At 52.4% G+C, this 12,381-nt stretch overlaps 1 protein-coding gene across 5 annotated transcripts in view; it reads left to right on the top strand.

Moving 5' to 3' along the window:
- The window catches only part of CPEB1 (cytoplasmic polyadenylation element binding protein 1), a 38,751-nt gene that overhangs the window by 8,559 nt on the left and 17,811 nt on the right, over positions 1-12,381 (top strand). For 3 of the 5 annotated variants that reach the window (XM_061447386.1, XM_061447384.1, XM_061447385.1), the window contains exon 3: positions 6,095-6,283. In XM_061447386.1, coding sequence (XP_061303370.1) covers positions 6,095-6,283 — 189 coding nt within the window. Of the gene's footprint in view, positions 1-5,555; positions 5,829-5,884; positions 6,284-12,381 lie in introns of those variants that run through there. The other 2 variants (XM_061447388.1, XM_061447387.1) reach the window with 2 other exon arrangements.

Genomic DNA, 12,381 nt, shown 5'->3' on the forward strand with positions numbered 1-12,381 from the left:
TGCTAATCCTTGGTGAACTTAGTTGCCTTCCGAAAATGAGTGGAGTTGTCAGGCCTGGCCTGGCTGTCACTGCAGCAGTTTGGGAACTCCCCAACCACCAGGCTTAGATTGCTGGCCCAGACTGAAGGGTACAGTGGAGCAGTGTGGTGAAAGCTGTAATTGTATAACCTGTCTGGTAGCTTCTGGGGCAGTATCGTGTGGTGCTTCAAAACACCTGCCTTTCAGGCTGATTCAGTCTTCTTTTGAGTGTGTAGTGCAGACATTAACCTTCAGTGTGGTGTTGGAGATGGGAGAGAAAACATTGCCTTGATAGAGGCAGTAGCCAGCCTGCCACCAGCTCCCCTCCTGCCAGTGTTGCTGGAGCATAGCCTGTCCTTGAGCTGCTGCTTCACAGGAAATGTGGTTCTCCTCTCCCAGATTTAAAGCTGATCTGATTGTTCATCGCCAGCCTGAATAACAGCATGAGCAAAGTCAGTTTCTGAAGATAGTAGGTGGTTTGTTGGCCAGGCTCTAAAGTTGGGCCTTGCTGGGTGGAACCTGCTGTTACCAGATTTGACTAAAACCCCTAAACCAGCTTTTGAAATTACCATCCTGTTGTGCTGGCATACCTTCCATCTTGAGTAGAGTGGTGGATAAAGCTCTATCTTCAGCTTTTGCATGCCCATTTCCTCACCTGGCTTCAACTGAAGGCAATGCTGGCTTAACACAAAGGGTGTAAAAGGATTGTAGGAACTCCAAGTGTCCCAGCAGCCTTGATTTCCCTTTCATTAACCTCTGCTCACTTAACTGAGACAAAGCAGCCACTATTTTGCTTTAGAGTTGACAGTTCTTTTTCTGGGGAAAAAAAAAAGGGAGCTGCTTCAATGACTTCCTGGGGATGGGAGTGGGTTAGGGTGCTTAATTCAGTCACTTATGGCCCATCAGGTCCTAACAATTCTCAGTGGCTACTTTATTTAAGGAAAACTGAAGGACAAATGCAAGCCCAGAGTAGCTGATGACAAAACTGCCTTCCTGCTTGCCCTCAAGTGCGCTCAATTAATGACTTAGCACTTGTTTGGCCACCCAGAAAGTCCCCTCTGATACTATAAAGTAAATTCTTCTGTTCTTCACTGCCCTGCAGCCATGAGGAAAGTCTGGGCTGCTCCAGATGCAGCTGACCTGATCTGTGTGGTCTTGCATGCAGGGACAATGTGTTGCAGATGCAGAGACCCAGAATGTAGCACAGCTTGGCTGGGGACTATGGGGTTACCAGGGTGTCTGAGGCAGGGCAAGGCTGTTAGCAGGAGCTCACCTGGCCCTGGCACCTGCAAACTGTTCTGCCTTACCCAGGTAATGGCTATGTGCCAGGAATGCACATGCAGAATGGGGAACTTCAACACCTGTGCCTCAAAAGAGATGTACACCCACTGCCTTTGGTTCTAGGCCTTTATATTTCAGGTGTCACATTAACAGGTCTTTGCCTAGCTGGATGCAGTGCTTTTCTGTGCTGGGAGATAGCTTAAGTAAATGGGTTTCTTCAACAGACCACAGTGGGTGCTCTATAGAGAGCAGGGACTTAGCCTAGAGCTGTGGCACTCTGAAGTGGTTACTAATTGGATGGTGGTGCTGAGGATCCAGCAGATTTTATGATGTAATGTGCTCTGTCAGTCAAGTTTTGGGGCTGTGATCCTGTGGCTCTTCCTCTGGGAAGAGGTAGGCAGAGCAGCAGGGTGAGCTGCTCTTCCTTAGTTTATGTAGGTGCTTGCCAGCTGTTCAAGTGTCTGTGGTTATGGGAACAAGGCAGACTTCTCCCTCTGGCTGTGAAACGGGTCGTGCAGCAGCAAGTGTCTCCACTTGAGGAATTTTTCAGATTACAGGGAAGATGTTTAGTTATGTATTGGAAAAACCTCCTGTAACTAGCAGGTTTATGCCTAACAAGAGCTTCCTGAAGCCCCTGATGATCCATGCCGTACCTCAGGAATACAACTGACTCATCCTTTAAACCCTTTCACTTGAGTCGCTTGCCTTGCGTGCAAAACGTACTTAAGAAGTTGAATTTTCAGTGATGCAATTCCCAGCTTTTACAACTGGAGGTGTAAAGAGGTGTGAAAGGCAAAACACAGCTTCTGCTGTGAATCCAGAAGCCTCAGAAATGTTCACCTTGCCTCTTACTTTGGATTTGATTTGAAAGTTCAGCCTTGGACAGAGCTCTAGAGGTGAGTCTGGTTTTGTCAGTGAGCAGAGCTGGCAGTTGAGTTGTGCTTATCCTTCCCCTGCACTCTGCTCAGGAGCCAGCCTTGTCTGTGGAGGGACCTCCTCTGTATTCAGGCTCTGTTAGAAACTAGCATGTGGGAGCAAAGGGAGACCTTTTCTGGCTGCAGAGGTGGGAGGAGTGGGATCTAGCTTGTTTGGTTCATGTTTGCTTAACCGTTCTGTTGCCTTCTGTCTCTGGATTTTCTGAGGTTTTTCATTTAAAACCGATTTGTTTGCTGGCTTTGTAACTGGCTTTGTGAATGGCCTAGGTCTGGAAGGCTCAGACACCTGAGTGGCATTGTGCTTGGCTGAAGCATTGCCTTTCAAGACTAAGTCGAATGGTGCAGAGATGCTGCTGCTATGGGACAGGGGCTGACCCAGGTTTAGCTTCCCTCATGCTACCTTAACCTGCCTGCCCCAAACTGCCTGTGGATCCCAGCTCTTGGTGCCAGTCCCTGCTTGCCCTCCCTATGAAGGCTTGGGCTGTAATTTTTAACTCTTTTCCTGCTTCAAATGCCTGTCTGGTGCAGCCACACTGCATACCAGACGAGGGGAATGAGCCAGCCTTAAACCTAACTCCCCATGGCTTGGTTTTAACCAGCTGAGCTCCCCAGCCCAGCTTCCTGTGTGGAAACTCATCTGCCTAAACTGGTGTAAGTGGCAGGGTGTGCTGGGGTGGGGACAAGTGGCTGGAGGTGTAGCTTGTGTATGCTGGCTGGGCTGCTCAGCTTGCACTGGAGAGCTGAACTGTGTGGAGATGCTGGCCTTTGAGAAGCCTTTGACATGTCTTAAATGCAGTGCTAACATTTGAAGACTGAAAAATGCAGCTTCCCATCTGGGTAGTGGTGTGGAAAGCTCTCCAGCCCGTGCTGCGGTGTGCCCTGGCTCCAGGGATCTCTGGGACGGACGGGTAGACATCATTCAGGAGAGCTGCCTGCTTGGGGACTGGGAAGTAAGTGGGCACATCACTGAGGAGCGCTTCTGGAAATGCTGTGGAAATCCAAGCTCAGGGCTTCGGGAGGCAGGAGCTCGGCCCCTCCCAGCACAGAGCAGCACGGCTCCCTCTGCCAGGATGCTTGGCTTCCAGTGGCAACTCCAGACAAAAATCCAGGTTGGAAACATTCATACTGGTTTCTTGGGGCTTGGAAAAGTCAGCAGGGAAGCATTGAGGCTGGGCTGAGCTGTGTCAGGTTCCAAAGTGAAGTTTTTTAATATTTGGTAGGCATTTGCTTATTCATAACTTGAGATTGAATCTTTAGACTGAGTTTCTGTAGGAAAATAATTCTTCCTGCCCTAGTATCCTGTTGGTTTTGCCTGCGTTCAACAACTGAGTTGCTTTGTAACAGATTTCCAGAGTCTGACTCTTAGAATAACTATTCCAGAAATCTGATTTCTGTTTAAGATGTTTTTCCTCTATGACCTGGATCCATCTTTCAGCAGGGCTGAGAGTGTTGGGGATGGGGAGGTGTGTGGGGGGAGCAGACTTGTGCTGCCTGTCTGCTGCAGAGGGAAGAAGGGCTAATGCTAAAATGCTGCTCATCTGAGCAAACCCTACCCTGCTTCAGCAGTTAGGCCTGTGAGTGGGTTGCAGGTGCTTGTCTTTAATGTTGATTGAAGTTTGTCAGAGGGATCCTCTGAACTTGAGTCTGGTTGGATTCCATTAAACAAAACAGTTGATTTCCTGAAAAATATGGATAGTTGGGAAAAACTGGGGCTGCATGCTTCCCATTGCTGATGAATTTGTTCCCTGTTTTCCTTATTCCTTCAGTGGTGGGTTTCATCCAAGATGTTGGGTCCAGGTGGGATTCAAGCTCTGTCAGCTTTCCGTTTGTGTCCATGCTTCCCAGAAGGTGAAGCTTGGTGGGGATTAATCTTGAAGATGGCATAAGACCTAATGGAATTCTGGTCCCCAAAGGGAAGGTGGTCTCCTGCTGCTGGGGATCTGGGCTGGAGCACAGGGCTTGTACATTTCCATAAATGCAGGAATGTTATACATTCATATGGGCAAGTTATGGTTGCTGTGGGAACAGAGTTGTCTGAGCAATGTGCCTTTATCCTTCCTCCCTACAGCTGCGTTGGGAATGTTTTTAGGGCCTGTCCAAAACAAGTGATCCAAAAACTATACTGGAAGAATGAATGCAGTGAAAAACCCTGCTGAAGATGCATTGTGGTGCTAGTGGGGGAATAGCTGATGCTGTTACAGGTGCTTGATAGTAATGTGACTGAATTGGCACTACAGCTTGTACTAGTACTACTAGGAGTAGGAAAAGCCCTGGTGGATGCTATCCTGGTGAAGGGCTGTGGGAGGCTGCAGCTGGGAAGGAAGGGGGAAGGAAGGTAGTGTGTTGCCAGCAGGTACAGTTTTAGCTGCTTTTGTCTCAACTGCTGTGCTGCAGTATTCCCTCACTGTGACCTGGGAATGTTGGTGCTTCCCAAATTGCCATGGGGTGAAGGTGAGGGTCCCACCTCCAGTGGCAGCAGTGGCTTATGTCCTGTGTATGGTACCCAGTTGCCATTAGCCCTTTCCTAGGACGTGGGTAATTAAGTGGCATGGGATGTGGAAAAGGAGGCCAGGAATGCTGTTGGGCTGTCTGGGATGGCCAGGGTTGCACGTGAGGAATAACGTGAACAGACTGGAGTGACTGCAGCGCCCGCTGGGGAGCCAGGAGGGTGTGTTGAGGTGTACATCTGATGGCACAGTGGGAGGCTGTGGGGGCAGGGGGAGGAGGAGGAGCAGCTGCTGCTGCTTGGTAGCTGGCTTATAAATGCCCTCTGACTCAGATTTTGGGTAACACAGCTGAGCATCTTGTGGTTTCAGCAGCCCCCAGATCCTTGCATTAAACTGGAATTGTCAGACTATGAACCTGCTGGGTTTCCTTAGGCTGTTGGCACAGGGTTAAACCAAGGCGAGAATCCGGTGTCTCCAGTACTGTAGGCTTGTGAACACCCTGCAGGGGAGAGGATTGCAGGGAAAGGGGGGCACTGGGCAGGCAGGAGGTAAACAGGCCATGAAAAATTCCTGATATGAAACAGGTTCTGCTCTCCAGCCCATTCTCTTCCTCCTGTACTGGTGTGATGTGCTTGCCCAGGCTGGAGCAGGATAATGGGCTTCTCTCTGGGTATCTGGGGGTTGAAGGTTATCCTTGTTGCTTGGTGGTAAACAATGCAGAGTCAGTGAGGCACAGTGGCCAAGTTGAACCAAATAGATTATGCTAGCAGAATTGTGAAGCTTTGCATTGGGCTCTGAATTGGAGCCAGCAGCTGGAGCCTGTCCAGGACTAAAGTGTTTTTAGGTTTTGTGGGTGGAGGGAGGCGGGGACAGGAGTGCTGGGTAGCACTAAAACTAACTGTCTGCTCTGTCTCTGCTGCTGCTGCCGCTGCTCTAGTCGTTGCTGGGGGGATTGCTGCCTTGGCTGCCGTGCTGTATCGTGAAGCCCTGCTTTTGTGCTGCCTGCTCCCTCGATTCTTTGGAGCTGCACCTCTCCTCCTGCCTGCCCTCGTCTTTTGGGGGAAATCTTAGCTTTTCTTCTTACCTTTTATTTTGTAAGAGCTGATGCAGTTCTCTTGCATGGCTGAGTGACGTCACTGTCAGCACAGTAAGCATCAGCAGCCTGGTCACATGCTGACCCAGTCAGTAATGCAGACGGGATAGGAAGGTGGAGGGGCTTAGGGGGTGGGGGGCTGGTTTCTGGACATATGGTAGCCCTCCCTTTTGGGCTGCAACGGCCAGTTGCAGGAGCTGTGGCTTCAGAGCAGCAAGAGACCCGGCTCGGGGCTTAACGCTTCGGAAAAACTCCTGCTTTAGGAAGAAAAAAAAGCAGCCCTGAACTCTCAAGCTTCTGTTTGTTCTCAATCTGAGCAGACTTCCAGGACTCTGAAGAAACAGTGGCAAGCAGGATGCTTTTCCCCACGTCCACGCAAGAGTCTTCCCGTGGCCTCCCAGACACCAACGATCTGTGCCTTGGCCTGCAGTCCCTCAACCTGACAGGGTGGGACAGACCCTGGAGCACCCAGGACTCTGACGCTGCAGCACAAACCAGCACACAGTCGGGTGAGTCTGACACATGCAGCAACAGTTGTTGGATTCATTTCTATTTTCTGGCTGGTTTAAAGCTAATGTGGAGCTATTTGCTTGTGTAACAGGGCGCTGGCAGTTACTGATGGGGGCTCCGTGACTTGTAATTCTTGTGTAATGTGGTGGTTTGAGTTGGGGAGGCTGTGGCTGCAGGTGCCACAGCCCCCTCTGCTCTGCTGTCAGTTCACTGCAGACAAGAAGTGCCGGGGTTTGTTTTGCTTGGTGCTGCAAGGCTGGTGGAGGGATAGCCTCGCTGAGAGATGAGAAATCCTCTCCCTGTTTGGAGGGAGTGGGTGGGGGGTGTGGTGTCTGGAGGCTCAACTTTGCAACGTCAGCCTCTGAAAATACCTGGTGGCAGGTAGCTCTGCAGCGGGGTTTCCCTCATCCCGCTCCATCCTGCTCGCTCCTGTGCTCCAGCCGCACTCCCGGTGGAACTCGGCCTGTGGGGTGTGGTAGGCGCAGCCGGCACCGGGCGAACAACTTCAGGCACTAGCTCGCAGCCTGGTGGGAGACTTGGAGGGATCCTTCTCCACTCCCACGTTCAACCAGAAATAGCGGCCTGTGCCTGGCAGTGGGCTGGAGGAGATGCAGTGGAATGGCTTCTGCCTTTAACTCTTTTGGTCCAGTGCAAACCTACATGATGGGCAGGGTCTGGGCTTGCAGCCACGCGCTGCTGGCTTTGCCCTTCCCCCTCCATCCTTTTCAGGCTGGTTTTGCAGCTGGCATTGGATTGGGAGGTTTTGAGGTGCTGGGTGCTTCCCCTTCAGTGGTTCAGGGTACAGTTAACTCTTCCAGAGGCAGCAGCCCTCTCAAATATCACAGGAGGGAAAGGGGTGATGCATGTATACATCTAACCTCTCCTCAGGGTGGTGACAGAGCAGGGGGATAAAACAGAAAGAAGAGTTCATTTCGCAGCTTTTGAGGGCTGTAAGAAACAGTTTCACAAGCAATGCTGTGTTTGTTCAAGTATCAGTCTGTGGAAAGATCTAGTGCTTTGGCAGAGTTTGTACAAGTTCAGCCTGGTTGCTACAGAAACTCATCCTTTTATAGCAGCGCGCTGCTGCTTTGTTAAAAGGGTAGTGCATCTCTACACAAGCTTGGGTGACACGGGAGGCCCCAGGCATAAAGTTGGTGCTGACAGGAATGTAGATGGCTTCTGGGGTGGCATGGGCAGTGCCATTGCCCATGTAGATGTTCGGGGGGGGGGGGGGGGGGGAGGGAGAGCTGTTTACCACCTCTGATATACAGGGGATACTGCCCTTGTATAGGAAGAGCTTCTGGGACACAGCCCTGAATGGGCTGTAAAACAAAAACATCAGTTTTGCGATAGTGGAGTTTGGATCAGCTTCATCGGCATGGCCCACTTGAGTTCCTGCAGCTAACTTCCACTAGACTCGGCACCTAGGCCTGTGTGTGGGCCCCAGCACTGGTACATAGGGTACTGCTGGCTCAAGTGCTGGTACAGTCAGGCTGCAGTAGCTATCCTCCAGCACATGGTCCTGTGGGCTTACCCTAATGAGCCAGGTAATACCATATGCTCAGTACCTGTCCTGCTTTAGTTGCCAGCCAAAACCTTGGTAGAGTAGGGAGAAATGAAAGTTATTAGTGTGCAGTAGGCTTGCCAGGTGCCTTAGAGCTGTTCACTCTGGTGCACATGGTGGTTAGCAGACTATGGGGCACTGAACCTCTGTTACAGGATCTTTACTGTGAAGAGCCCCCTAGCCAACATCCCCATGGAATGGTGCTGCTGCTGCTCACGACACCTGGCCTCTGCACAATAGTGCTGCAGAGCAGGGGCTGCTGCACACACAGGTGACCGCTCTGTGCGGGTGTCCCAGCCCAACCTGACCTGCTGCCTCTGTTCTCCTGGGAAGGATCCTGCCAGGCTGCCTTGGCAGAGGCAGGGCTATGTCTGCAGTGCTCAGGCAAGCAGGAGGTGCTCACACAAGCCTGGGGCAGCCTTTGCATGTCATGGCCTGGCTGGTGGGGCCAAGAGGACTGTGGTGGGGGTGTCACTATCCGGGTGGGAGGGGCTTCTGATTTCGGGAGGGAGATGGATTTGGAGCTGATTTGAAGGTGCTCTGGCAACCTATCTGCTCTCTGAGGGTGTATGTGGTGTTGGGTGCCCCTGCTGACTGCAGTGCCTCATGCTGGAGCTCCTGCTGCCGCAGAGGCCGGTGGTGGAAAGGATCTAACCTCTGGCACTTCCCTGGGCTCAGGTGGTCTGCACCCAGTGAGTGTTTATGACAGCGCATGGTAATGGCTTCTGGAATATGGCACCCAATACTGTGTGGAGAGGCCTATTTTCTCACTACTTCTGGTATTCCCCTTGGTGCACGAAGGGGGGATGGCTGGGGTGTAGAACCAGCCCAAAGGCAGCTGTGCTGCTTCCACAGAGGAGCCTTTGGCCTTCAGCAGCTCTGCAGAGGGTTGTGCCATGTGGCTGGGGGTATTACGGTTCTGACACAGTGCTCTGTCTCAGTCCCACTCTCCTTTCCCAAAGGTGCTTCTTGGTCTGGGCTCCTGTTACTCCCCTGTTTGCAGAGCTGTGGGGATGGCATTTGCTGGCTGGAGTGGAGGACTGATACCTGTGCAGCACTGTGGTACTGCTTCAGCTGGCCCACACCTCCTGTGTCTGCAGAGCTTCATCTTTCCTCCTTTGCAAGGGCCCAGAGTGGCAGTGAAAAGCCCCTGGGGAGGGGGCTCCTGTATGTCTTCTGAAAGGCTGTGAAATGTCCTTTTGGGGTGGCAGAGAAGTGTTTCTGTGACTGACAGCTGTACAGATGGATGAGCTGGCAGATGCTGATGCTTGCAGGTGGCCTGGCAGTCCTGTGGTGGAAACAAGGAGGACATGGAAAGGATACTGCTGTGTCCGGTTGCTCCTGCTGCCTAGTGCTGAGGCCTGGGAGCCTCAGGGCTGGGGTCTCCCTTGGGGTGCCCCAAGAGCAGGTGAGGCTGTGTCAGTGCTGGGCTGTTGCAGGGCTGGGGAGGGGTGGCACTGCCAGGAAGAGCTGTTGTGCTGCTGGCACCCAAGCGTTTGGAAGGTTCCAGCAGTGACTCAGCTGCGCAGACCCACGGGGAGGTGGCTGGAAGGGTGGAAATGCAAAAAAACCCTGAACAATCAGGCTAAAAATATTGCTGATGTGGTCCCCTGCAGTGCCTGTTCTCCAGTACTGATGAGCTGGGGCCTCTCTGCACAGTCCCTCCAGCACGGAGCTGTCTCGGCCTGGGAAGGACCTTTGGCTGCAAACCTTCCTGGTGTCACCTTGTGCTCCTGGGGCTGTGTCACTGTGCAGCTTGGTGCAGTGGGATCAGGTGCCTGCTGCTGGCAGGGCCATGCTGAAGGAGGCTGGAGTGGTTTGTATGCTCTGATCCTGCCCACATCCCCACTTCCCAAAGGGCTCCTTGCACCCAGACAAGGTTATTGGTGCAAGTTTTCCTTCTGAGTCCAGTGCTGTAGCACATGGAGGACGTGTCCTTCGCCCTTGAGCGTGCCAGATGCGCTGCCAGTCCCTAAGGCTGGTGTCTGGAGGGAGCCTTTCTGGGAGGAGGCATCTGCTGCAGGCTCGAGCTGCCTGCATTTATTGGCTGTAGGATTGAACTGCTGTCTCATAGCAGGGAAGGCATCTCAAACCCACTGCTGCCACTAGATCTGCCAGGCTGGAAATACTTCAAGTCCCAGAAACCTGCTGTGTGGCCCAGGGAGGGGCTTTTGCAGGAAACTGGCCTTGACCACTTCCAGTCCGGCCATCCCTAGGTGTATTTCTTGAGGCAGTGTTTCCCCTTCTTTAAAGTAGCCTCATATAGGCAGATGCATGTGCTTAAACCTTCAAGTCATTGCACTGCAGAGGCAAGGAGGGTTAGAGGCAGTGAGACGGGACTGCCCTTGATGGTATCCTTTACCTTCCCTGCCCTGCTCCTCAAGGAGCATGAGGAAATGGGGTCTTGATCCAGTTTTTGCCTGGAGAACAGGTGACAGCAGGACACAGGCAGATCTGTGTGCAGATTTTGTGCCTCCCTGGCTGGTTTCTAGCTGTGTGCCAACTGCTTGGTCTGGCTGGTCTGTCCTGCCCTACATTGGGAGGCTGTCCCTATGTGGGACAGCAGACTTTCCCACTGGGAAATCATCCTAAAAGCAGTCTGTTAACACTGGGTTTGCAATGCCAACCAGCAAGGGGGTTTTCAAAAGGATCAGCTCCTCCTCTGAAGAGATCGTTGGCCTCTCCAGGCACCCAGCCTGGGCAGCTGAGCGCTTCCTGATGGTGTTGGATGGACCACCTTACTGTGTGTCTCTGCTTGTTGTGTGACCCTGAAGTTGCTGATGCAGCAACAGATCAGAGCTTTTCCTTGGATCTGCTCTTGAGACTGCAGCTCCAGCCTCCTTCATGCCCTCTCCGCTGGCGGCTGCTGTCTCATTCTCTATCCTGCAAGATTACAGCTCCAGTCACTGGTGCTGGGGAAATGCTCCTGCTGACTTTCTAGCCCCTGGCTCTTGTGTTTCTCAGAGCAACTTGTTTCTGCAGTCAGCTTGAGCGCATTGATGATGTGTAGCTGCTGAAAATGTGCCAGGCTGGAACTGCAGGCAGGGTGTGGGCATTGCCTGGCAGGTAGCTGAGGCCTCCAAGTGCTAATCACTCTGAAACCTTCAAGGCAAAAGCCCCTCTGAAGGATAAAAGGGGAGAGCTGTTACAGAGGGGTGTGTGGCTGTTGTCGTGGCCTCCCAGCCTTTCTTCTCTGTGACAGCGGGAGGGCCTTGAGCTGCTACTGCAGGGAGGGCTGTGCTCAGGCTGTCCTCAGGAGTGCTGTGTGTGGTGGCAGGCACCTGAGAACCCCTCCAGTGGGAGGTGCTGATCAGGCTGGGGGTTGATGCTGATAAGTACAACACAGCAGTCACTGGCCTTCCTTGAGCTGCTGGCTTGAGTGCTGAGCTGCAAGGCTTGAGGAAGGCCCTGGAGGGGTAAAGGGTCAGTGAGGGAAGTCCCCCAGATCCCTGGGTGTTTGATTTGCTGCTGGGCTAATTCACCATGGAGCCAAGTGCCTGCTCCATAGAGCTCTGCTTTGTGCCCCTCTGCGTGTCTCATCTCTCCCTGCTCTTTTACCTGCAGTCTCTTGGACAAGCGGCTTCAATGACTGCTTGGGTGTGCCCTCTGCTCCTGTGTATTCCTGCTTGGCTGCAAGAAAATCCTTGTGCTAGAGGGAGGTTTTGGAGGTTTATGCTGGTAGAGGAGAGCTCAGCATCTGGGTAACTCCAGACTGTCCCCTGAGCATACAGGGATTTTTTTCCCTTTCTAGTGAAAGTGGAGCTTCAGGTCCAGGAGTGAGCCCTTCATCCTGAGTGAGGCTCGGAGCTAAGCCTGAGCCTGCCTGGAAAACTCAGTAAAAGGTTCTTTCATGCTGCTGGCAGCGTGGCTGCAGAGAGGAGGCCAGACCACCTCTTGCCAGCCGAAGACCTGTGGGGGGTGTGTGTGTTCCTGAATTCCCTTTGTTCTTGGTGTACCTTATTGCCTTGAGAGGAGCACAGGCTTTCCTGAGAGCTGTGTGTATGCCCTGGTCCTGCTGGAGCAGCCAGCTTACTGCTCAGGGCTTGGTGAAGGCACTAGTGTGGTGGTGCCTTTTGAGGGGTTGTTATAATAATGCTGTAAGGGAGCAAAGCTGGGAGCTGGCTTGACTTGCATGGTTATTGTCTTGGTGGCTGTACTTCAGGAGTACCTGAAACAGCCTTACTAAAAGCTTGCCCCATGCACTCTTAGCTCTTGTAGGGCTTTCCTGAGGCTGCGCTTGGTGTGGCTGCTGAATGGGCACTTGTTTCTTGAGCATGTTTCAACATGGGCTGCTCATGCTCTGTGTGCTGCGGTGTAGAAAGCAGCCAGCGCTGAACAGCTTCAGACTGTGTGGTTCTTACCAGAATCAAATATGTATCAAATAAGTTGCTCTTAATCCCCCTCTTAAAGCTTCCATTCGAGCAGCTTCTGAACAGATTTATTTTTATTTGGGCTGATGCTGTGAAACAAGCTGCAGTAACTGGCACAGGAACTGAACCAGCATCTCTGCTTGTATCCAGCTCCAGCTGAAGT

Source organism: Pezoporus flaviventris, unplaced genomic scaffold, assembly GCF_033815535.1.
Source record: "Pezoporus flaviventris isolate CSIRO_AGI_PZ_B2104156 unplaced genomic scaffold, CSIRO_AGI_Pfla_v1 ptg000006l, whole genome shotgun sequence".
In the NCBI taxonomy this organism is placed as follows: Eukaryota; Metazoa; Chordata; class Aves; order Psittaciformes; family Psittacidae; genus Pezoporus; species Pezoporus flaviventris.